Source organism: Lethenteron reissneri, chromosome 19, assembly GCF_015708825.2.
Source record: "Lethenteron reissneri isolate LAM-NWPU_2019-01 chromosome 19, ASM1570882v1, whole genome shotgun sequence".
Lineage (NCBI taxonomy): Eukaryota > Metazoa > Chordata > Hyperoartia > Petromyzontiformes > Petromyzontidae > Lethenteron > Lethenteron reissneri.
Genome location: NC_083797.1, coordinates 697,756 through 719,526, shown reverse-complemented (window position 1 = coordinate 719,526; position 21,771 = coordinate 697,756). Strand labels below are relative to the sequence as shown.

Sequence of the window (21,771 nt, the reverse complement as noted above, 5' to 3'; positions counted from 1 at the left end):
GAAAAAGGAGATGGACAGAGATAATGAATGAGAGGAGAGCCTGACAGTGAGCAGATGAGAGGCTGCGAGAGAGGGAGAGAGCCACGGAGAGAGAGATGAGGGAATGCATGAGAGCAGAGAGAGAGAGTGAGAGGCGAGAGGAGAGCGAAAGAGCGAGCAGCTAGGAGATTGCGAGCGAGAGAGAATGAATGACAGGAGAGTGGCGGAGAGAATGAATGAGAGGAGAGGTGGGAGAGCGAGCACGTGAGAGATGGCGAGTGATTGCGAGAGAGAGCGAGAGCGGCAGGGAGAGAGCGCGAGCCGGGATTGGCTGCTTCTGCTGCTGCTGGTGGGGCCGTGTCCTCCCGCGACCTCGCTCCGGGCCCCCCCCCGTCCCATCGCTCTGCGCGCGTGCAGCGATCGCCCCCCCCCTCTCTCCCCTCCCCTCATCCCCCCGTGCGCTCATTATTCAGCACGGCGCGCGCCATCGCTCACATCCCTATGCACGGGGGCAGCGCCGATATTCCTATTCGCGTCGGGGGCAAGGCTGCGACTGAAATCCACGGGGGCAGCGCCGCTATTCCTATTCGCGTCGGGGGCAAGGCTGCGACTGGAATCCACGGGGGCAGGGCCGCTATTCCTATGCATGGATACAAGAGCGCTGTTTATGTTCACGGGGACAATTGTCGCTGCTCCTATTCGTAGGCCAGGACCGATGTTCCTGTTCATGGGCACGGCTGCTATTCTAGTTCACGAGGGCAACGCTGCTTTCCCATCAATTCATACGGCAAGGATTCTATTTCTATTCATGGGGGATGGCTGCTGTTCATATGCATGTGTAAGGGCTTCAATTCCTATTCAGGAGGAACTGCGGTAATTTTCCATCCACGAGGCAAGGATTATGTTCATATTCATGGGGGTATGTTCCCTATTCTAGTTGTAAGGCTGTTTTCTTATTCACGAGCGCAGGCTGATATTCGTTAAGCGAATGCACAATGCTCTGATGTATCCAGAGAGCCACGCTGCTGAGTCGCAGGACTCACTGCCTGGAGGGTCCTGCCGCTGCTGCTGCTGCTCCATTGAGGTGTTTGTGTGTAAGACGTTGGCAGCCGATTACCGACGAGTCGTGATTATTAATCACGTGGGGAGGAGGAGGAAACCGGAGAACGCGGTGACAACCCACGCCTTGCGCGAGGGGGCCACGCTCTATCCCCCCAAGCCCCGTACAGATGGACACAGATGGGGGTCAGTCCACTTGCTGTACCGCCTTCTCCCGGTAGAGCCAAGGTCCGGCTCCTCCTCGACGTCCACCCACGGGAAGGGAGTTCCACATCCACCAGTGCGGTGATCCACCAACCCTCGGTGCTGGCTCCACAGTGCCTGCCTACAGCAGCGTCGCCACCACCGTCTGCCAATGGGACACGGCTGCCACTCCTGTGCACGGGTGCATTGGCGCTATTCCTATTCGTGAACGGTGAGGTCACAATTCCTCTTCACGGGACCAGTCTGCTGCCAGTAGTGGGCATTAGTCAGCTGCCAGGAGCGGTGATGGCCGCTGCTGCCGGGGTCATTATTTTTATTTATTTTTATTAATTTTGATGTTTTACCTACGTGACTTTACCGAAAAAACCTAAGAATATGAATCCTTGCAGTCACGAAAGCTTCAAATCTAGAATCATTATTTTCTCGTTTGTCGAATTGGACCGCGACGCCGGCACACGACGGAAAATGACGCCACGGCATCTTTAATGTCCGCTGTTTCGTGCCGACGACAGCCTAATATAGATAAGACCGCAAAGCTTGGGCAAACTGTTGGTAGCGCTAACTCATCTTCATCACCACCACGTGGCTGCTGCTGCTGCCTTAAAGCTCGCCTCTCTCTGAGTCGTCCTCTCTCTCTGAGTCGTCCTCTCTCTCGCTGAGTCGTCCTCTCTCTCTGAGTCGTCCTCTCCTCTCTGAGTCCTCTCCCTCTGAGTCGTCCTTCCTCCCTGAGTCGTCCTCTCTCTCTCTCACCCACCCTCACCCATCCTCACCCGCTCACCCACCCTCACCCATCCTCACCCGCTCACCCATCCTCACCCACTCACCCATCCTCACCCACTCACCCACCCTCACCCACTCACCCACTCACCCACTCACCCACCCACCCTCACCCACTCACCCACCCTCGAAGGCAAAGATCCCCCGTGTAGCCTTTAGCAGTGTTCGTGTTGTCAGCGATCACCTATGGCACACCAGGGAGTGGGTGGCCAGCACCACTCCCGGCCGCCTTTGTATCTCTAGTGCTGATATTTGCACATCAGACCAGATACTAATTTGAGGCTGAGTTGACCTCGCAGAGGCCCAGCACCGTTTCAGATGTTCGGGTGGTCGGGTCCGTGCTGAAGCACGCCAACCACTGCACTAGCATCTGTGAGGAGTCATGGCCAAACCCCGTCTGGCGGAGCCAGGAGCGACACTGAACTCGCCCCCCCCCCACCTCGGAGCTCCTCCACTCACAGCCGTGAGTGCGGGTGCCGACAACCGCTCCCCGCACTCCCTGCCACCCCCCTGCCCCCCCCCGCCCCGCGCACCTCTGAGGAAGGAGGAGGAGGCGGAGTGCTTCCGCGCGTGCGCCTCCACCACGAAGGGCTTCCGCTCGCGCGCGTGGGGGCTGTGGCCACCCCCGGCGCCGCCGCCGACCCCGACGCGCGCCCCGCCGCCGCCGCCGAACTCGGCCTCGGCGCGCCACGCGAGCTCGCCCGCCAGGGCCCCGCGCCGCATGAACCGCGCGCGCTCCGTCTCCAGGGCGATGGCCGCCTCCAGCACCGACATGTTGCCCTTCATCACGTCGAAGCCATCGTCGTGGTCCTCATCCTCCTCGTCTCCTTCCTCCTCCTCCTCTTCCTCGCGCGACCCGCACGAGCTGTCATCCTCCTCCTCCTCGTCGTCCTCCTCCTCCTCGTCCGACGAGAAGCCTCCTCGCGACGCCGTCTCGGGCAGCAGCAGCCGCCCCGCCACGTAGGCGCGCTCCGACAGGATGTAGCCGCCGTCCGTGCGCTCCGCGTACGGCAGCTTGACGTGCGACGGCGGCCCCGCGGCCGTCGTCGCGCGGCACGCCGAGGGGAACGCCGCCGGCCTCCGGGCGCCGTGCCCGCCCGCTGGCGCCGCCCTGGCCGAAGCGGCGCAGCCCGAGCGGTCGTGGGGCCGGTAGGGAGGGCCCAGGTGCTCCTCCAGCCGCAGGAGGTTGAGCATGTCGGGGCAGCGGCGAGCGCCGCCGGCACCCTGCTCCACCTCTACGGGCACCGCCTCCACCTTCACTGGCACCGGCGCGGGCTTTGGCCGAGCGCTGGCGCCGTGCGCGGGAGGAGGAAGATGAGGAGGAGCAGCAGCAGCAGGAGGAGGGGGGTGGTGATGTTGAGCGGCGGGTGGAGGAGAGGCAGGAGACGATGTCGATGATGTTATTGTTGTCAATGACGACGATGGCGGCGACACAGAGGAGTTGGTGCGCAGTGGGTGGGGGTCCGCCGCCACCAGCGCCACGGCCACAGCGGCGGCGGCGCCGGCGGCGTCGGGCGCGGGGGGCGCCGCGGCGGTGGTGGTGTCGTCGCTGAGCTTGCGCGCGAGGTCGTAGCACTGGCTGCGGAGGCACTCCAGGCTGCTCATGCAGGGCTCGCCGGGGCCCAGGGATCTCGCGCGCTCCACGATCACCGCCTCCTCCTCCTGCTGCTGCTGCTGCCCGCCACCGCCCCCCTGTGCCACCTCTGGCCCCGCAGGGGCGGGCACCGGGCGGCCCCAGTCGTCCCGCTCCTGCTTGATGGAGACCTGCGTCTGGCACGTGGTCCACGCGGCGCAGAACAAACAATGCGGGTCACGCCGGGGCGCCTTGTTCAGGTGCCCTCGTCTGCCGGTCGATGGCGGCGGTGGCTACGCTGCTGCCGGCGCACGCCGCTGCCTCGAACCCAGCGCTGTGCCGAGGCAGCGGCGAGGGTTGCTGGGTCACCGCTCAGATGGCTGTGAGACTCCCTTCTTCCTACCACGTGGGTGGGCGGCGAGGAGGAGCCGTACCCTGGCTCGCCCACGAGAAGGCGGTACAGCGAGTGGACTAATCTCCATCTGTTTCTGCTCGTACGGGGACAGAGCGTGGGTTGTCTCCGCGTGCTCCGCTTTCCTCCTCCCCGCGTGAATAATAAACACGGCTCATCGGTAATCGGCTGACAACATCTTACAAATAAACCCCCAACGTTGCATTATTATTATCATATGATTATGAAAAAGGGCCAAATTACCTGGCGACGCTGCTGCTCGATACATGTCGTGTCAATGACACGGAATGTGCGCGTGTGGCTGTATTAGAAATATATATAGCAGGCGATGTTTCGGGCAATGGTCCTGCTTCATTGCCAGGGTGTGGCTCCTTCGCGATGCCCACCCACGTGGCAGGAAGGGAGTTCCACAGCCATCGTAGTGACCCACCAACCCTCGCTGCTGCCTCCTCGCAGTGTTGGGTTACAGGCAGCCACGTGCAGCAGCGTCGCCACCACCAGCAGCGCTACCACCGGGCTATCGATTACAAACAAATCCTGATCACCGCACGATCGGTCGTTTAACCAACGTTGCTGCTGACTTCCACGTCACAATCGACGTCCCCCACCCCCCTCCCCCCCCCCCTCGACTTGCGATCGCCGACAGGTGCCCTGTGCTGCGACGGGCAGGGTCACGTGACGGGCAAGTCGCCACCACCACCGCCAAACAGCTAAACTAGTACAGAGAGCAACAACCCTTGAATGGACAAATGAATAACCGAGAGGCTGTGTGAATGAATGATTCAACTGACGATTAAAATCCTCGAATGAATTCCCGAATGACTGAACGGATTAAAGAACAGTGGGACTACTTAACACACATAAGTGAACGGATTAATGAATGAATGAGCGTTTAAATAAATTTACGCATAAAAAAACGAGCCAAGAAATTTACATAGGAATGACTGGGGGTGGGGCGGGGCGAACCCCAATTGAATGAGTGAATGAGTGAATGAGTGAGGAACCTTGGAATGAAATCGCGGGTTGGCCTCGGCCTCCTCGAGGGCTGCCGCCCCCTGCTCCCCCCGCTCCTGCTGGGGCCCCGCGCCCCCCCGGTCCACGCTCCTCCCCCTCCTCCTCGCACTCCGCTCGGGCTCTTGGGCACAATACGCGGCACAGCACGATGAGCGCTCCACACCGCCACCATCAGCCACTCAACACCAATACCACCACGACCTCAACAACCACCACGACCTCAACAACCGCCACCACCGTCACTACCGCCACCACCAGCGCCGCCACTCAACCACCGCTGCCACCACCACCGCCATCAACAAAACCGCCGCTCGCCACTGAGTGGCGATGACATCTCCACGGCGCAGTTCACCTCGAGGTTACGCGGCCACCACCACCACCACCACCGCCATCCACCACCACCACCACCGCCGCCGCCGCCGCTACGATCCTGGCGACCCGAGTTCGATTCCCGCTCACGGCCAACACCAGTGACGATTGCCTGAACCGGGCATGGGCTTCCCCTGGTGTGGGTGTGTGTAAACATCTGCACTGGGGAGACAAAGGTGGCCGGGCGTGGCACTGGTCACACTGTGCATCTCACAGTGCGCTGTCCCTGCCTTCGTAGGCGCTACTCGCTAATAGCACTTAGCCCAACCGTCTGCTGAAGGCTACACGGCGGATCTTTGTCTCTGTGCGTACGAATGTGCGTTTCCCTGCCTCCTGCTGATCTCACGCTGTGCAGCTATCATCGCGTACGGAGTGTGTGAGCCCGTGTTGAAACAACACGAATTACACAGCCAATTACCAACTTCGCACCTCTCACAGTGACCCCCCCTGCCCCCTTCCCTTGCCCCCCCCCGCCTCTGTGGTTGCTCTTCCTCTCTGCTGTTGCTGCTGCTGAGGCTCGTGGATAACGCGGGAGATGTCTCAGACCGCGTGGTGGCGGTGTCCACGCTGCAGTCCGTGACTGCCTCTGATCCTCCAGCACTGTGCAGGCAGCAGCCAGGGTTGGTGGACCACCGCACAGACGAGGCTCCCTTGCCGTGGTCATCGAGGAGGAGCCGGACCCGGGCTCTGACAGTCGCAGGCAATGTGGATTTATTTATTTTACATTTATCTTCTCTGTGATGATCACTTTCTTGTTACGTGTATTTTCTCTCTCGTTATTTATCTGTTCATCTTTTAGTTTTTATTTGCTAAGTAGAGGGGTTTTGTTGCATCACCCGTGTAAGGGACGTTCTAATTGATGTGCATCGTTGTGGGAATTTCCTGAATGACGCTCTATAAAATAAAATAATTATTATTACTACTAAGTGTGGACTGATATCATCTGTCCCTTCTGTATGATGGGACAGAGTGGTGCTGCCCTCTCGCGCAAGGCGTGGTGGGGGTTTCTCCGGTTGCACCGCTTTCCTCCGATGGGTATGAATAACGCTCTCACTAAGTTGGCTGCAAACATCTTCATATGTAGAGAACCGCAGAGCTGTTGTTCGTAGCGCCGGCTCACGGTCAGGCTGCAGCCTTCGAGCTCGTGTCTGTGGATCCTACTCAGCGGCTGTGAAAGACGGAATTCGCGCGAACGACGCTGCTCTATAAAATGCGTCATCATATTTGGTGCGTGCCGTGTAGCCTCAACGGTTTGTTGGGGCAAGTGTTGTTAGCGAGCACCTATGAAGAGCGGCACGGCGCACGAGAGGGTGGGTGGCCAGCACAACGCAGGGCCGCCTTTGTCTCCCGAGTGCCGATGTTTTATACACACTGCATCAGGTACTCATTTGAGACTGAGTCGACCTCGGGGAGGCCTAGGACCGGTTCAGATATTCGTCCCTGTTGTTGGTCGTGAGCGGCAATGGAACTCGGGTCGCCGGATTGACAACTTTGTTTTTATTTAGACCTGCGTTTTGTGTTTAGTGTTCTTGTCCTTCCCACCGCGCACTCCGATGACCGCGGTTGGCTGCGCACGTTGCCAAAGAAGTTCAACGCAAGTACGTGCATTAGCGCGGTGCGGCGCTAACCGCTGCGCCACCGCTCCCCCGCAACACGCACGCCGTGTCCACGGGTGGCCGTCCACCCACCACCGCCGCCCCCCCCCGCCTCGTACCCTCGCCTGCCGACGGGGGCCCGGGCTTCACAGCCCCCGGGGGTCCCTCCACCGCATCCTCCTTCGCATCTCCATCCTCCCTCGCCGCCCGCCGCTTCGCGTCCTCCTCCTCCTCCTCGTCATCCTCCTCCTCGTCGTCGTCGCGCTCAGCGTCCGGCAGGTGGATGCCGCTGTCGTCGAGGCCGTCGGTGCGCGGGGAGTGTGGAGCTGTGAGCCGCGACGCCGCCTCCGCCATCTCACCTGCGCGGCAAGGGTTGGACGCGGACTCAGGGGAGCGGTCGCAGTTTGTTGGAGGAGAATGACGACGACGACGATGAAACCTTTGTAGCCGTCGGACGCACCGCGGGCAAGGGGAGCAGAGTCGAAGGGACAATTCGTGGGAGACGCGAGAGGAGCGGGAGAGGGGAGGGAGATCGGCATGGAAGTCGCCACCAAGACGGAGAGAGAGGAGGAGGAGGAGGGAGAGAGAGGAGGAGGAGGAGGGCACGGCTCAAGATGAGCAGCGGGGAGCGAGGAGGCGGAGAAGGAGGACGGGGACTGACGGGGCTAAGATGTCGGGGGGTGAAGAGAGGGTGGTGATGATGAAGACAGAGAGTGAGAGGAGAGAAGGACGGAGCGAGCAGCAGGGAGCTGCGTGGAGGAGGAGGAGGAGCGGCGTCTGTTTTCACAGTGGGCGGGGAGAGGGGAGGGGCTCAGAGTGGAGCTGGCCACACGGGAGTCACGTGGTTCACCAGAGGCTTGTGCTGGTGTAGAGCGATTCGTCTTTTTCTCGCCATCGTAGATGTAAAGTGGATCACACTAGAATGTGTAACATGCCCGGTTACTGCAGCAGCACCAGCAGCAGACGCAGCAGCAGCAGCAGCAATCGAAGCAGGTGGTGGTGGTGGACCCAGATCCGTGAATGAGTGCTGGGTGACCGCTGGACATCTGCCCACTGCGTCACTCACCCAGATTCAGAAGCGATTTGGCCACGAGCTCCTGGTAGTCATCGTAATCATCCCGAACGTCACCGCCACCTCCACCACCCGGCTTGACCTTCCCATTCTGCTTATCTGGACAGGTGGATCCCAGACAACACAGAGAGAGACAGACACACACACACACAGGGGCAAAGTGACACACACAGACGCACAGCCGCCGATGTGCACACACTCTCGCACACAGATAAACAGTGGTTGTCTCATGGATATACTCGCCCCCGCCATAGGAACGTGTCATTCACACCACTGGTTCTGCAGGGCTGTGTAAACAGAAGACAGGCACCGATGCCTCCGCCCGGCGCTCCGCTCACAACAACGAGCGGAGCGCCGGGCGGATAAAACGCAGCGAGGTGGCACAGTGGGACCACAGGTGGTGCATTGCCAGTCATCTCCGTCAGTCAACCCATGTCACCTGGGTATGTCCCGTGACCTCCTGCCAGCGACATCTCCACACTTAACGCGACGCCATCAAGGTGCACCTAGTCTGGCACAAGCGCTGTGATGACGTGACCGCCACTTAGCGGTGAGTGGCTGCTGGTATTGTTGTTCAATGTGTGTCCCGCAATACACCAGGGCACAGCTGTATCCCATTGTCAAACACATACATATCATCGTTATAATATAAATCGAATTAATTATTAGCGTATTGCATAGAACTAACACAACATGTACCGTTATATATACCATAATATATATATATATACAGCACATTAAAAAAAAAATTAATAAATGCAACTGCTTTCATACAGCAATCATGTCATGTGGTCTGGCAATCAGCCGCGTGGCGGCTCACAGTTAATTATGGGTAACTAATGCTTGCGACAAAGCAGAGGTGGCTCGCGCGTGAACATAATTACCCTGCTACCCGGCGCGCGTGGCGCATTGCGTCCGCGCTGCGTGATGTACACACACACACACAACGCGTTGTGTGTGTGATGTACACACACACACACAACGCGTTGTGTGTGTGATGTACACACACACACACAACGCGTTGTGTTTGCACGAGTCATTCTGTGTCACGGGTTTCGCTGGCATCACAGCGGCAGTGGAAATCATTCTAATGCCTATGCGACGCTGTTTGAGGTGCTACACAGTAAGTCCTCGCTTAACACAACGCGTTTTCGCTGCAACGCGGCTCTTACATTCAGGAACACTTTTCGCATAACGCAGAACGCGCACAAGAACAGCGTGGAACGCACCGCGTTATAACGTGGTCAGAGACCGCGTTATAACGGCCAGAGACCACGTTATAACGCGTCATAACGCCATCTCACCGTGTGTGCGTAGTCGTATGTCGTATTTCGCCAAACGGTATCGTTGCATTATTCATGGGACAATGTTTCTGTTAACGCGTGTTTCGCTTTACGCGGCACTTTTCAGGACTAGTGAGTTAAACGAGGGCCTTGCCGTACATCCACCCTACAAAGCTCTGGGACGCGTCTCCACATGAACAGATCATTTGGTGATGCTGCTGCTGCTGCTTCGACTGTGTGGGTAGGTAGGGGCTACACCCACACACACAGTGGGACTGGTTTTGGCCAAACGCCCCCTAATGCTCAAGGGAATACCTGCAAATCACTCAATTGGGATGACACAGCAGCAGCTGCAGCAGTAGCAACAGCAACAGCGCTCTCCCTGCTGCGAAAACCTGGCAGGACCCTCCTGAAAAAGGATCTGGAGACTCGATGTAACAAAAAAACATTCTTTGTTCCTGGGTAGTAAGTGTTATTTCCTAGTTGCTTATGCCTCAAAAGTACAGAAAATGGTTATTATTATTCCCCACAAACTTTGCTTTTGTGACCAGGACAGTGATACTTTGAAATGTACCTATTTTCAATGAGAAAACGTGGTGTGCTTTTGTGTCATTCCTTCACGTAAAGTCCTGGTCACAGAAGCAACGTTTGTGGGGAATAATAACAATCGCCACTTTCTGTACTTTGGAGGCATAAGCAATTCGAAAATAACACTTACTACCCAGGAACAAAAGTCGTGTTACATCGTGTCATCATACTTGTATCATAAATTACAATTTATAAAAGACTAGCCGATAGCCCGCCCAAGGACGGGTGTATTGCAATTAATCTGAAATATTCAATCTAAAAGAATGACCCGCTCATGATTATTAATGAGGGGGTGGGGTCCACATGAGTGACATCATCAGCCTATGAATATTGATGAGGGGGGAACTCTATTTGGAGTGACGTCATCCGCTCATGATTATTAATGAGGGGGGTGCCCCATGTGGAGTGACGTCATCCGCTCATGCTTATTAATGAGGGGGGCTGGCCGACGTGGAGTGACGTCACGCGCGGGACACACAGACATTATTGGCTCATAATAGTAGTAAATGAAGATAGCCATGATGATGATGACGGTGATTATGATGACGATAATGTTGATAATTATATGCATGATATTATGATATTGTTGAGAATGACGTTGGTGGTGAAAGTAATGGTGACGAGAACGATGGCGAGAACGATGATCGCTTTTGATTGCACGCGATACAGATCGTCATGACACTGATGATAGTGACAATGATGATTGTGATGAGGGTGATGATGAGGAAGCAGCCCTGTGTTTATAATTGTGCACGCAGCTATAGCTGATGATGAACCTGACGCTGAAGGTTGCGGATTGACGCAACGCTGCCGTGGAGGGCAACGCGCGGCTGCTGGTAACGAATTCTCTGTCGCGGACGGTCACGTGATGACGTCTAAACCCGGCCAGTCCAGTGGCCATCACCGCGCGCTGCGTGCCGCGCACACGCGGGGCATCAGCAGCGGCGGTGGTGGTGGGAGTGAGCGATGAGGTGGTGGAGGTGGTGGAGAGAGTGAGCGAGTTTACCTCCCGTGCACGGCTTCTCCTCCTGCTGCTGCTGTTCCCGGTCTCTGAGCCCGGCCTCTTTCCCCTTCCTCTGGGCCGCTTCTCTCCTGCGCGCCGCCTGCTGCTCCTCCGCTGCCTCATCCTCCTCCTCCTCCTCCGAGTAGAATCCCTCCTCTCGTCCCTCGGTGTCACCGCGCTCCGCCGCCGCCGCCGCCGCTGGACCCTCGCTCCCCGCCACGGCCTCCCCCGTGTCCTCGCTCGACCCGTACGCGTCCTCGGGGCTGCACCCCACGGCATCCGCGTCGCCCTCCCGCTCACCACCACCGCCGCCGCCCTCCTCCTCCTCCTCACCACCACCGCCGCCCCCCTCCTCCTCCCCGCCACCCCCGTCCGAGCCCCCCCGTGGCGCCGCTCTGCTGCCCGACTCTCCGCCGCCGCCGCCGGCGGCTCCCCTCCGCTTCGCGCACGGGGGGTCCTCACTCGCACCGGACTTGCGCTTCTTCGAGAGGGGACAGCTGTAGGAGCTATTGGGGGTGGGGGGTGGGGGGAGGGGGGGCACACGTTTACTACAAAGTTACAAGCACAAGTTTGTGATCCGTGTCGTTGGAATTAATGATCAGGCCACACGCGTCTTTTGAACCTCACCGTTCCTCCAAACATTTTACGTATTGAAATAAAACGTGTGTAAATGTCACAAAATCGTGTCGGGTGGTGATGTGCTATGAATAAGGGCCATTGCCCGAAACATCGGCGAGCACATTTATATATTTATATACATATATATTTATTTAGTGTCACATACATACACACAGTGTTGTTGAGGAGTGTGATGAGTGTGTTTCCGGCATAAACCCATCGCTCGCGATGGCCGTGAGCGGGAATCCAACGCGGTTCGCCCGGTTCTGCGCGCGGCGCGCTAACCGCTGCGCCACCGCTCCGCGCTAACCGCTGCGCCACCGCTCCGCGCGCACGCGCGCAACAGAGACACGTGGCAGCAAATGATGCAGCAAAAGAGTGGCAATTAGGAGCGCACGCTGGTGCTGGTGGAGGCGCTTCACTGGAATAGTTAAAGGAAGAAAAAAACCCCCAAGCATGAATGAACAGAGTGGTGTAATTAATGGGCTAATTAACGCGAGCGCGGTGTGCGTCTGAGGTGCCGGACCCACGCACAATGTAGGAGGCGCGCGGGCCCGACGTGCAACGCTACGCGCACGCCAGCCCGGTGGCACGCTCTCAACACACACGAAGACAAAGATCCCCCGTGTAGCCTTAGTGGACTATAGGAGCAAGTGCTGTTAGTTAGCACGGCACACGAGGCGGCGGGGGGGGGGGAGGTGGCCACCACCACGCTCCGGCCGCCTTTGTCTCCCCAATGGCGATGTCCACACACCGCACCAAGTACTCTTTTAGGTTTGTCGACCTCGTGGAGGCCAAAGATTGGTTCACGTAATTATCACTCGTCTTGACCGTGAGCGGGAATCGAAGTCGGTAGCCGGGATCGTAGCGCAGCGAGCGAACAACTGCACTACCGCTCCCCAGCAAACACACGCACACACGGCACAGTCCAAACACGCACACACACGTACACACACGTACACACACACGCACACACACGGCACAGTCCAAACACGCACACACACGTACACACACACGCACACACACGTACACACACACGCACACACACGTACACACACACGCACACACACGGCACAGTCCAAACACGCACACGTACACAGGCGCACAGACGCGCGCCACGCAGCATGAGCGCGACCCATCCGAGCCGATGAACGCGCAAGGAGCGAGGGGGCCTTGGATTTGGGGCTCGCCGATTCGTCCCTCGACGCTGGTGTCAGGCGCCGTGACGAGGGGGCGGCAATGCGCTCCCGAGGCAATCTCACTCACAGCTGTGACGAGTTGGGGGGGGGGGGGAGACTCTCTCTTCTCACCGGAGAGAGAAGCTGCAATCGATATATTACGAATGACTTAAATGATACGCGTGTGTACACCTAGCCTGGCACAAGCCTTGTGGTGACGTCTCCGACACTTAGTGGAAAACGGCGATTGATGATGTCGTTGGATCCGTGTGTCTCGGGGGGAGCGGTGGCGCAGTGGTTAGCGCACTGTGTTGCGAAGGCAACCGCCCGAGTTCGATCCCGCTCACAACAATCATCATCAGTGACGAATATGTCAACCGGTCATGGGCCTCCGCTAAGTCAACTCAGCCTTAAAATTGAACAGCTGGTGCGGTGCGTAAATATCAGCACCTTAGAGACAAAGGCAGCCGGGTTTGGTCCTGGCCACCCCACTCGTCCACTTCGTGTGCCGTTCCGGTCTTTAATTCGTGATGCTCATTACATCACTTGCCCCAACACCGTGTATGGGCTACACGGCGGGGAAGGGATCTTTGTCTTTATCTGTGTGTGCCGGTAGCATATCCCACGCGCTCAGGATTTGTACGTTTTTGAAATGGACTCGGATGTCAACATTCCGCGTTCAAGCGGTCGGATTATAAACAACAACAACAGTGAAAGAAAACGGAGCTCTCAGCGCAGGCTCGCGACTCGCGACATGGACGAGAAATAGAGAGCGAGAGAGAACGAGAGAGAACGAGAGAGAACGAGAGAGGGCGAGAGAGAGCGAGAGAGCGAGAGAGAGCACTTACATTATCCTCTCCTCTTTACGCGCGGGGTTAGAGAGAGAGGGAGAGCGCGAGAGAGAGAGCCACAGAGAGAGAAAATCATTATTCTTCTCTCTCTTTTTTCTCTCTAAAACAAATGACCCCGTTTGCCCTTCTGTTGTGTGACTTCAAGTCCAATTTACATGAAATATGCAGATTTGCGTGGGGGGGGGGGAATGAAAAAATAAATTATGCAAAGCAGGGCAGAGGGGTAGATTGCTGTCAGAATGGGTTCACCAATGCGGGATGATGCCGAGAGAGATGAAGCCGTCAGAATGTGGCAGCCCGCTGAGGACGTTTCAAGGTGAACGCCATTAACCTGACGTCCGCAAAAAGCAAAAAATGCCACAGGAAAAACGAGAGAGAGAGAGACGGGAGAGATACCCCCTCCCCCGCCCCCCATGCCCCCACCCCTCCCCCGCGCCCCCCCATGCCCCCAGCCCTCCCCTTGCCCCCACCGCTCCCCCCGTGGCCCCCTCCTCCTCCACCGCAGATCAATTTCCCGTGCAGGGTGGGAAGTTCGCGGCGCGAGAGTTGCGTTGGCTCCGCGTGTTAAAGGCAGCGCGCGCGTGTAACGGCGGGATTCCTTTCAATTCGTTGTGTTGATTAAATGCAGATTTAATGAGGATCCAACGATTCGTGAGCCCAAGCCCCGCCCTTACGTTGCAGAGTAAAAGGCCGATTCAGAACGTGTCAAATGTCAATTATATTATTTTGGTGATTGTTGTTGCTGCTGCGTTATCCGTGGTGCACAATCAACGACAACAACAGCAACATCGGCACGTTTCGTGTCGATAACAACAACACTGAGTGTGTGGATTTAAAATAAATGTCATAGGCGACGTTTCGGGAAATGGGCCCTTCGTCACGGCACGTAAAGAGAGAGGCCAGTAGAGCGAGCTGTTGAGAATTAAATGTTAAGCATGTATTTTCATTAAGAATGTATTTTGATTACCAGTTTTTAAATTAGTGTCTGAATAATTCCACTAATAGTGGCTATTGAGTTACATCCAACTCCCATTTAAAAAGTGACAAAGGCATCACTCTTGCTCAAATAGACGTATTGACATTAAACAGTCAAATTAGAAGCTATTGCTCTGCGCATTGCATTGGGCTCAGATGTATTTGCGTGCGACCACGTGGTACGATCCTGCCAATCGCAGTGCGACCCTGCGGCCAGCCACCACCGTCGTCTCCTCGACAGCAGCTCACGTCGCCTCGCGTGCCTGGGGCTGCCCTGACGCACCGCAGGGTCGTGAGAGGTGACAGCCTCTAGGAGATGCCTTCATCCAGCAGTGGATTGACCATGGCTGCTGCTGACAATGGGGCACTGCGGTGGAGAGATGTGATCTCCCTCGCCTGGTTATGCAGGAGGAGCGCGTGGGTTCGACCCCGACCCTGGCGCCTGCTGTATACGGAATTTGGAGTTGTCGTGTTCTCCCCGCGGTCACGTGGATTTTGTCTCAAGTTTTTCCTCCACGTTTAGAATCAACATCACGCGTTCAGAGTATTTGGCTATAATTTGTGGCCAGGTGGCTTCTGGAAAAGAGCTATTTAGCTCCGTGGGATTTACCTGGTCAATAAAATAAAATAGTGACGATGATGACGATGGCTGTATCCTAGCATCGGTGACGCTGACATCTCCAACCGACAGGCGACACGGCAACGAGCTGACTCGGCAGCGAAACATCTCCGCAATCATTCGCCACCTTCACATATCTGTCCCTCCAGATGCAAAATATACATTTATATTTTACACATCCCATCAGGAGCTACGCGGCCTTACGTCTGAGAGTGCATAATCCCAGCAGTACTGGTAGTTCAGCACAAGCAGCACAACTCTGGACCGGTTTTGAAGTTTACTGTCTCATCAGCAGAGTTCAGGTCTCGCGTGAATCCACGCTGCTGAATTGACCGAGTTATTTTGTATATTTTAAAAGCGTTAACAACAAGCGAGTGATTGAGACGACAGGGGCAGTGCAAGGGCCGACGAACGAGTGACCATAACAGAGGGCACGTGGAGTCACGACAGGACTATCGGGGAGGGGCAGCGAGGAGTGGAGGGGCGACGGGGAGGGGAAAGGAAGGGAATGGGAGATGGAGAGAGGAGAGGCTTTGAGAGAGGAACTAAAGGAGTGCAGGAGGGGGGCTGCTTCACGTATAGGGGTTGTTGATTCCAGTGATATGCGTCGTACGGATGTTCTATGTGCAGGGACAGGTATGTCCACAGGCGAATTGTCTGCATCGGCGTCGCCTCACACAGAGTCGTCACAACGGGGCTCGCCATTCATTTGTGCCGCCTCAGCAGCGATCACTGGCGGAGCCACCAGGCGTCGCACCTGCTGAGCTTGCGCGCGTCACCCCCGAGACCACCCCTACAGCCAGTGGAACCGCCATCCCTCGTCCAGCAGTCGATAGACCTCGGCTGCCGGTGGTGATGTCGAGTTTGAATGAATGGCGTTGCGGGTGCTGACGGGATAGGGGAATGCCAGCTATGACGATGTTTGCACCCCACCCCCCAGGTTGATCCGAGACCCTCCCCCAAAATTACCCCCCCCACGGCCCGCCCCCTCCCCCCGCCCCCTCCCCCCGCCCCCCTGCCCCCCGTCGTAGTTACCTGAGCAGCTCGTGTGCCGATGCCTCCATTGCTGCTGCTGTAATGAGAGACAGAGACACCGAGACAGAGGGACGGAGAGAGGGAGGGAGAGAGACAGGGATATGGAGAGAGGGAGGGAGGGAGAGCGATAGAGAGAGACAGAGACACCGAGACAGGGAGATGGAGAGAGCGAAGCAGAGCGAGACAGGGAGAGAGATGGAGACAAGTCGTGACGGAGTTAAGACATCTCGTCGGACGTGCAGGGGCAGATACCAACAACAACAACAACAGCCGCCGCCGTTCACCATTAAGTGGCGGTGACGTCACCACAGCGCTTGTGCCAGGCTATGTGCACTTTGAGGCCACGTGAAGTGTCGAAGGCCCGCTGTCTGGAGGTGACGGAACAGACCCATGTGCATTGGGTTGGCTGTCTGGGATAACTGGCAGATGAACCAACTGTGCTCCCCACTGTGCCAACTCGAGTCGTTTTAGCCGCCAGGCACTCCGCTCGTTGTTGTGAGCGTCGCTCCTCTGCTTTCCGTTGTTGCTGGAGGGCGACTGCCTCCAACTCCCCAGTAGCAGCGTCCTTCACGAGCCTCCTCCACATAGGCCGATCTTGACACCGCTGCTACCAGTCATCGGCAAGTCCACTCAGCTCCACCTCTTCTCTGCCCGTGCCGTGCGTTGCGCTATGCCTCCTAGCATTGTTGAGACCACAGCCATGGATTAAACCCGGACTTCGTTACTCACAGAACCATCATCCCTCCCTCCATATGCCTACCGCTTTGTATGAAAGCTCAATGAAGCTTGTCCAATGGGTAATCGACTGTTGCATGGACGTGATCCCGTGAATTATTACTGAAGAATAAATCTCAACACATTCGTCAATAACGCCTCCACGTGTGCGGCCTTAGAAGTAAAACATATATGAGACGACGTTTTGGGAAATGGCCCTTCTTCATTGAGCATACATTATCATCTAGCCCTGCAGTTGCTTGACACAGTTTCAAGCAATCCGTTGCGTTATCGGATCACTGCCAACTCTGGCTCTGAGTGTGCATGTGAATTGGCGAGTGAGTGGGTGACTGGGTGACTGCGTGAGTGAGTGACTGGATGGGTGAGTGGGTGACTGGGTAGGTGAGTGAGTGACTGGGTGGGTGAGTGGGTGACTGGGTGAGTGACTGGGTGAGTGAGTGACTGGGTGGGTGAGTGAGTGACTGGGTGGGTGACTGGGTGAGTGAGTGGGTGACTGCGTGAGTGAGTGGGTGACTGCGTGAGTGACTGGATGGGTGAGTGGGTGACTGGGTGGGTGAGTGAATGACTGGGTGACTTGGTGGGTGAGTGAGTGACTGGGTGAGTGACTGGGTGAGTGGGTGACTGGGTAAGTGAGTGAGTGACTGGTTGAGTGAGAGGTTATCGCTAAATCTGAACAGTTGCTCTCCAAGTCAACCGGTGAGTGTAACGAACGCAGGGATAGTAACGTGGCGAGTCGATAAACGCTTGCACGGCACGCGATTTCATTGTATTGGCTGCGTCGGGTGGCGGAGGGTTTTTACGACACAAAATGTGGTCAGATTAATCCTGTGTGTGGCCTAACCCCCCGCCCAAATCAAGGGTCAATAAGCGATGAGCCGCACATCTAGGAGTGTCTCGAGCAGCAACCACGAGGCGTTTAAATTGTGTTTAACTGAGAGACGGAGGCAGCTGCCGCTACAGCTGTGTCGTGGTCACCCACACATCCTAAAGGCCGTCGGTTCGATTCTATCTCCGGGCGCGGCAGTTTAACATTTCTCTAAGTTTTAACTGAGGATCGGTGGTGGCGGTGGAGATGGTGACGGTGGAGGTGGTGGTAGGATTGGTGGCGAAAGCGGTGGCTGCTGTGCTGCTAGGTGGCCAGGAGATTGAATAAATCCGTGTAGAGCTTTGAGTGATACCATCTGGCATGCATGGCGGGCTTCCTCAGGGTCCTCCGCTCTCCTCCCATATACAGCTATGCTACATCTCAACGCAGCATGACCCTCCTGAAAAGGAATCTTGAGACCCGGTATCTCCTGGATAAGTAAATGGTATTATAACCGTATAGAACGTATATTTAATTTGCATGAAAGAAAATTGCATTTTGAATGTATTGAGAGTGTAAGATCAGGTCAAGCCTCCTGTAAGTCACGTGACTTCCGTGTGGCTACCCCCACTCTGAACCCCGCCCACTGTGAAAACAGACGCCGCTCTTCTTCGTTCGCGCAGCTCCCTGCTGCTCGCTCCTTCTTTCCTCTCTCTTCCCTTCCCCTCTCATCATCATCATCACCACCCTAACTTCATCCCCGACATCTTGGCCAGGTCATTCCTCCTCCCTCCCTTTTTGCTACTCATCTTGGGCTTTTGGAACCACGGCTACAAAGGTTGTTTTTATACTCATGCAATTTCCCTTCACGAGCACCTGGCCAGCACCACGCCCGGCCGCCTTTGTCTCCCAAGTGGCGATGTTTACACACCGAACCAGGCACTCATTTGAGAATGAGTAGACTTAGGGGAGGGCCAGGACCGGTCCAGATAATCGCCCCTGGTGTTGGCCGTGAGCCGGAATCGAACTCGGGTAGCCCGGTTCGTAGCGCGGCGAGTTAATCTCTACGCCGCCGCCCCCCCACACACGAACACACCTCGCATACTGGCAGCACACACGGCACGCAAATCACCCGCAATTGCGCCTCTCGTGATGCAGAGAGAGGCAGGGGGGAAGGGGGGGAAGGGGGAGGAAGAGGGAAGGGAGTGGGGGAAAGGGGGACAGACAGGAGGGGAGGGGCAGGAGGAGCGAGAGGCTGAGGAGGGGAGGGGACGTGCGGAGAAGGGGGGTGGGGGAGGAGGGTGTGGCTGTGGGAGAGGGGGTGGGGAAGAGGGAGCGGAGGGGGTGGGAGTTGGAGAGGGGTGGGAGGGGGAAGAGGAGAGCGGCGAGCGGTACCTTTGGAGCGGGTTCGAAGTCTCTTCATCTCCCCATCTGTTTCCATCTGCGCAGAGAGAGAGAGACAGAGAGACAGAGAGAGAGAGACAGAGAGACAGAGAGAGAGAGAGAGAGACAGAGAGACAGAGAGAGAGAGACAGAGAGAAGAGAGACAGAGAGACAGAGAGAGAGAGACAGAGAGACAGAGAGAGAGACAGAGAGACAGAGAGAGAGACAGAGAGAGCATGAGGAGCGCTACCCACGCGCCACCACCCCACGCAGCTGCTCCCAGAGTGCGCCCCCCGCCCCCCTCCCTCGCCTCACCACCGCCCCCGCCGCCGGTCGCCGTCCCATCACAGCGCTAATTAATACAGCCCCCTCACCTCTACCGTCCTGCCATAGGAACGTGGAATTTCCAACAATTGGCTCTGCAGGACTGGAAACTGGAGATGAGCACCAATCTAATGGAGCGCGTTCACGGTCAACTGACAAGCAAGACCGACTGAGCTACGTAGCTCTTTTTCAGAAGCGACCTGGCCACAAATGACAGCTCAACGAAGTGGCTTGTCATGACGTGGAGATGTATGACAGTCAAACACTCAAAGCGCATCTTTCTGAATGTGGAGGGGAAAAGACCGGAAGACTCGGAGAAAAATGCACGCCACCGCGGGGAGAGCATGCAACCTCCAAATACACGGGCGTCAGGGACGAGTTCGGGATCGAACCCACGACCTCTTTGCATACCAGGCAAGGCATATGACGTCTCGCCGGCGTGGGGCCCACTGAAGGCGCTTGACGGAGCTTACAAAACGGTGACACCGAATGGAATGCTGTCGTTGCTTCAAGGATTGAGGAATGAGTGACCGCGATCGAGGGGTACTTAGGGATCACGGAACGGTAGGCGAGGGACGGGGAGTGGTGGAGGGGCGAGGGGAGGAGAGAGAATGGGCGAACGATGCCCATGTGAGGTGGAATTACGACTCGCACAACCACAAGTGTCGCGTCTCGACCGAGCAATATAAGTGTTCGTCAATAACACCACAGTGGTGTGGCCTTTAAAATAACTACATTAATAATAGGTGACGTTTCAGGCAATGACCCTTCTTTATTGCACGCAAGTTGGCCAGTCGGGAGACAGGAGATGGAGACTGCGCTTCTTTACACAATGGGGCCGGCTGATGACAATTACATTTCAAGCTTCTTTTGTGATTAGCAGTTTTTAGATAGACGTATGAATATTGAGACTGTTGGTAGCTAATGGGTAGCAGACAAAGCCCCAACAAAAATCATACAGCTGCTAAATAAACGACGTTATATTAAATCGTAACGTTTATAAAATCGTTGCTGGCAAATTGCATTGTGGGAAGATTCGTTCTTGTCACACAATCGCAGTTCCTGATTAGACCGCTGGAGGGAGCCGACGGAGACTCAGGGACGAGGTCACACGACAGCGGATCTGTCCGCCACGTGTGATCGTCACGCACAACTAATGATTACCCACATGTAGCTAGCCGTGGTTAATCCACTGCTGGATGAACCCCTATCGAAGTGCCCTATCGCTGAACAACCAGACGATGAATTACAACGCAGTACTGTATTATAATAATTATTAATACGACTATGACTTGTTTTTTAGGGGGTTTTAGCGGCGTGGAGATGGGGGGTGGCGATGATATCGGTCGATATTCCCAAACGAATAATTCGCCTTCTCGCGAACAGCCTTTGCCACAACTGTCTATCGAAGGCGATACGGGGGATCTGCGTCTTTGTGTTTGTAAGTGAGTTCATGTGGGGCGTGCTCGCATCTGGGTGTGTGTGTGCATGTGAACCTTGGCGCATGTGAGTTCAGGTGTGTGTGCGTAAGTGCATGTGCGCGCGTGTGTGTTCACATATGCGCGTGTCTGTGTTTGTGCACCTGTGCATGTGTTCACGTGTGTGTATGTTTGTGCACCTGTGTGCTTGAGCTGATATGTGCAAGTGCGTGTGTCTGCAACCGTGTGCCGAAGCGCACACACAAAGACAAAGATCCCCAATGTAGCCTTAACAGAGTCTTGGGGCAAGTGTTGTTAGCGAACCCCTATGAAGGCCGGCATGGCACATGAGGGGGTGGGTGGCCTCCACCCGGCCGCCTTTGTCTCCCCAGTGGCGATGTTTTCACACCGCACCAGGTACATATTTGAGATTGAGTCGGCCTAGAGCGAATCGTCACCGGTGTTGGTGGTCGTGGGCAGGAATCAAACTCTGAGGCAAGTGTTGTTAGAGAGCACATTTACACACGCAAAGACATGCACACACACACACACAGACATGCACACACACACACACACAGACATGCACACACACACACACGTCCCGAGTCAGATCGCGACCGCCACTGTCTTCCATCGATTCCACCCACTCAACGTTAACAGTCCAGCCCCAAACTCATTTTCTGCAAACAGAGTGTGGGAGGATGAGAGAGCGAGCGAGCGAGCAAGCCGCGCGCGGGAGTCACAGAGTGAGTGAGCGAGCGTTAAGGGAGGGAGGGAGGGACGGGGCAGTGGTGGTGGTGGGGAGAGTGAGGGGAGAGCAACAGAGAGAGAGAGATGGGTGGGTTGGCGGGAGAGAGGCAGAGAGGCAGAGAGGATAAATATATAAAACTGAAAAAAACAAA

The 21,771-nt window shown here is 56.4% G+C and overlaps 1 protein-coding gene across 6 annotated transcripts in view; it reads right to left on the bottom strand.

Moving 5' to 3' along the window:
- The window catches only part of LOC133344089 (myelin transcription factor 1-like protein), a 132,346-nt gene that overhangs the window by 29,791 nt on the left and 80,784 nt on the right, over positions 1-21,771 (bottom strand). For all 6 annotated transcript variants that reach the window (XM_061554039.1, XM_061554038.1, XM_061554042.1 and 3 more), the window contains 7 exons: positions 19,140-19,185; positions 16,205-16,241; positions 10,932-11,434; positions 8,049-8,153; positions 7,102-7,341; positions 5,009-5,139; positions 2,553-3,789 (listed from right to left, as the gene is read on the bottom strand). In XM_061554039.1, the coding sequence (XP_061410023.1) occupies positions 2,553-3,789; positions 5,009-5,139; positions 7,102-7,341; positions 8,049-8,153; positions 10,932-11,434; positions 16,205-16,241; positions 19,140-19,185 (2,299 nt within the window). The remainder of the gene's footprint in view (positions 1-2,552; positions 3,790-5,008; positions 5,140-7,101; positions 7,342-8,048; positions 8,154-10,931; positions 11,435-16,204; positions 16,242-19,139; positions 19,186-21,771) is intronic.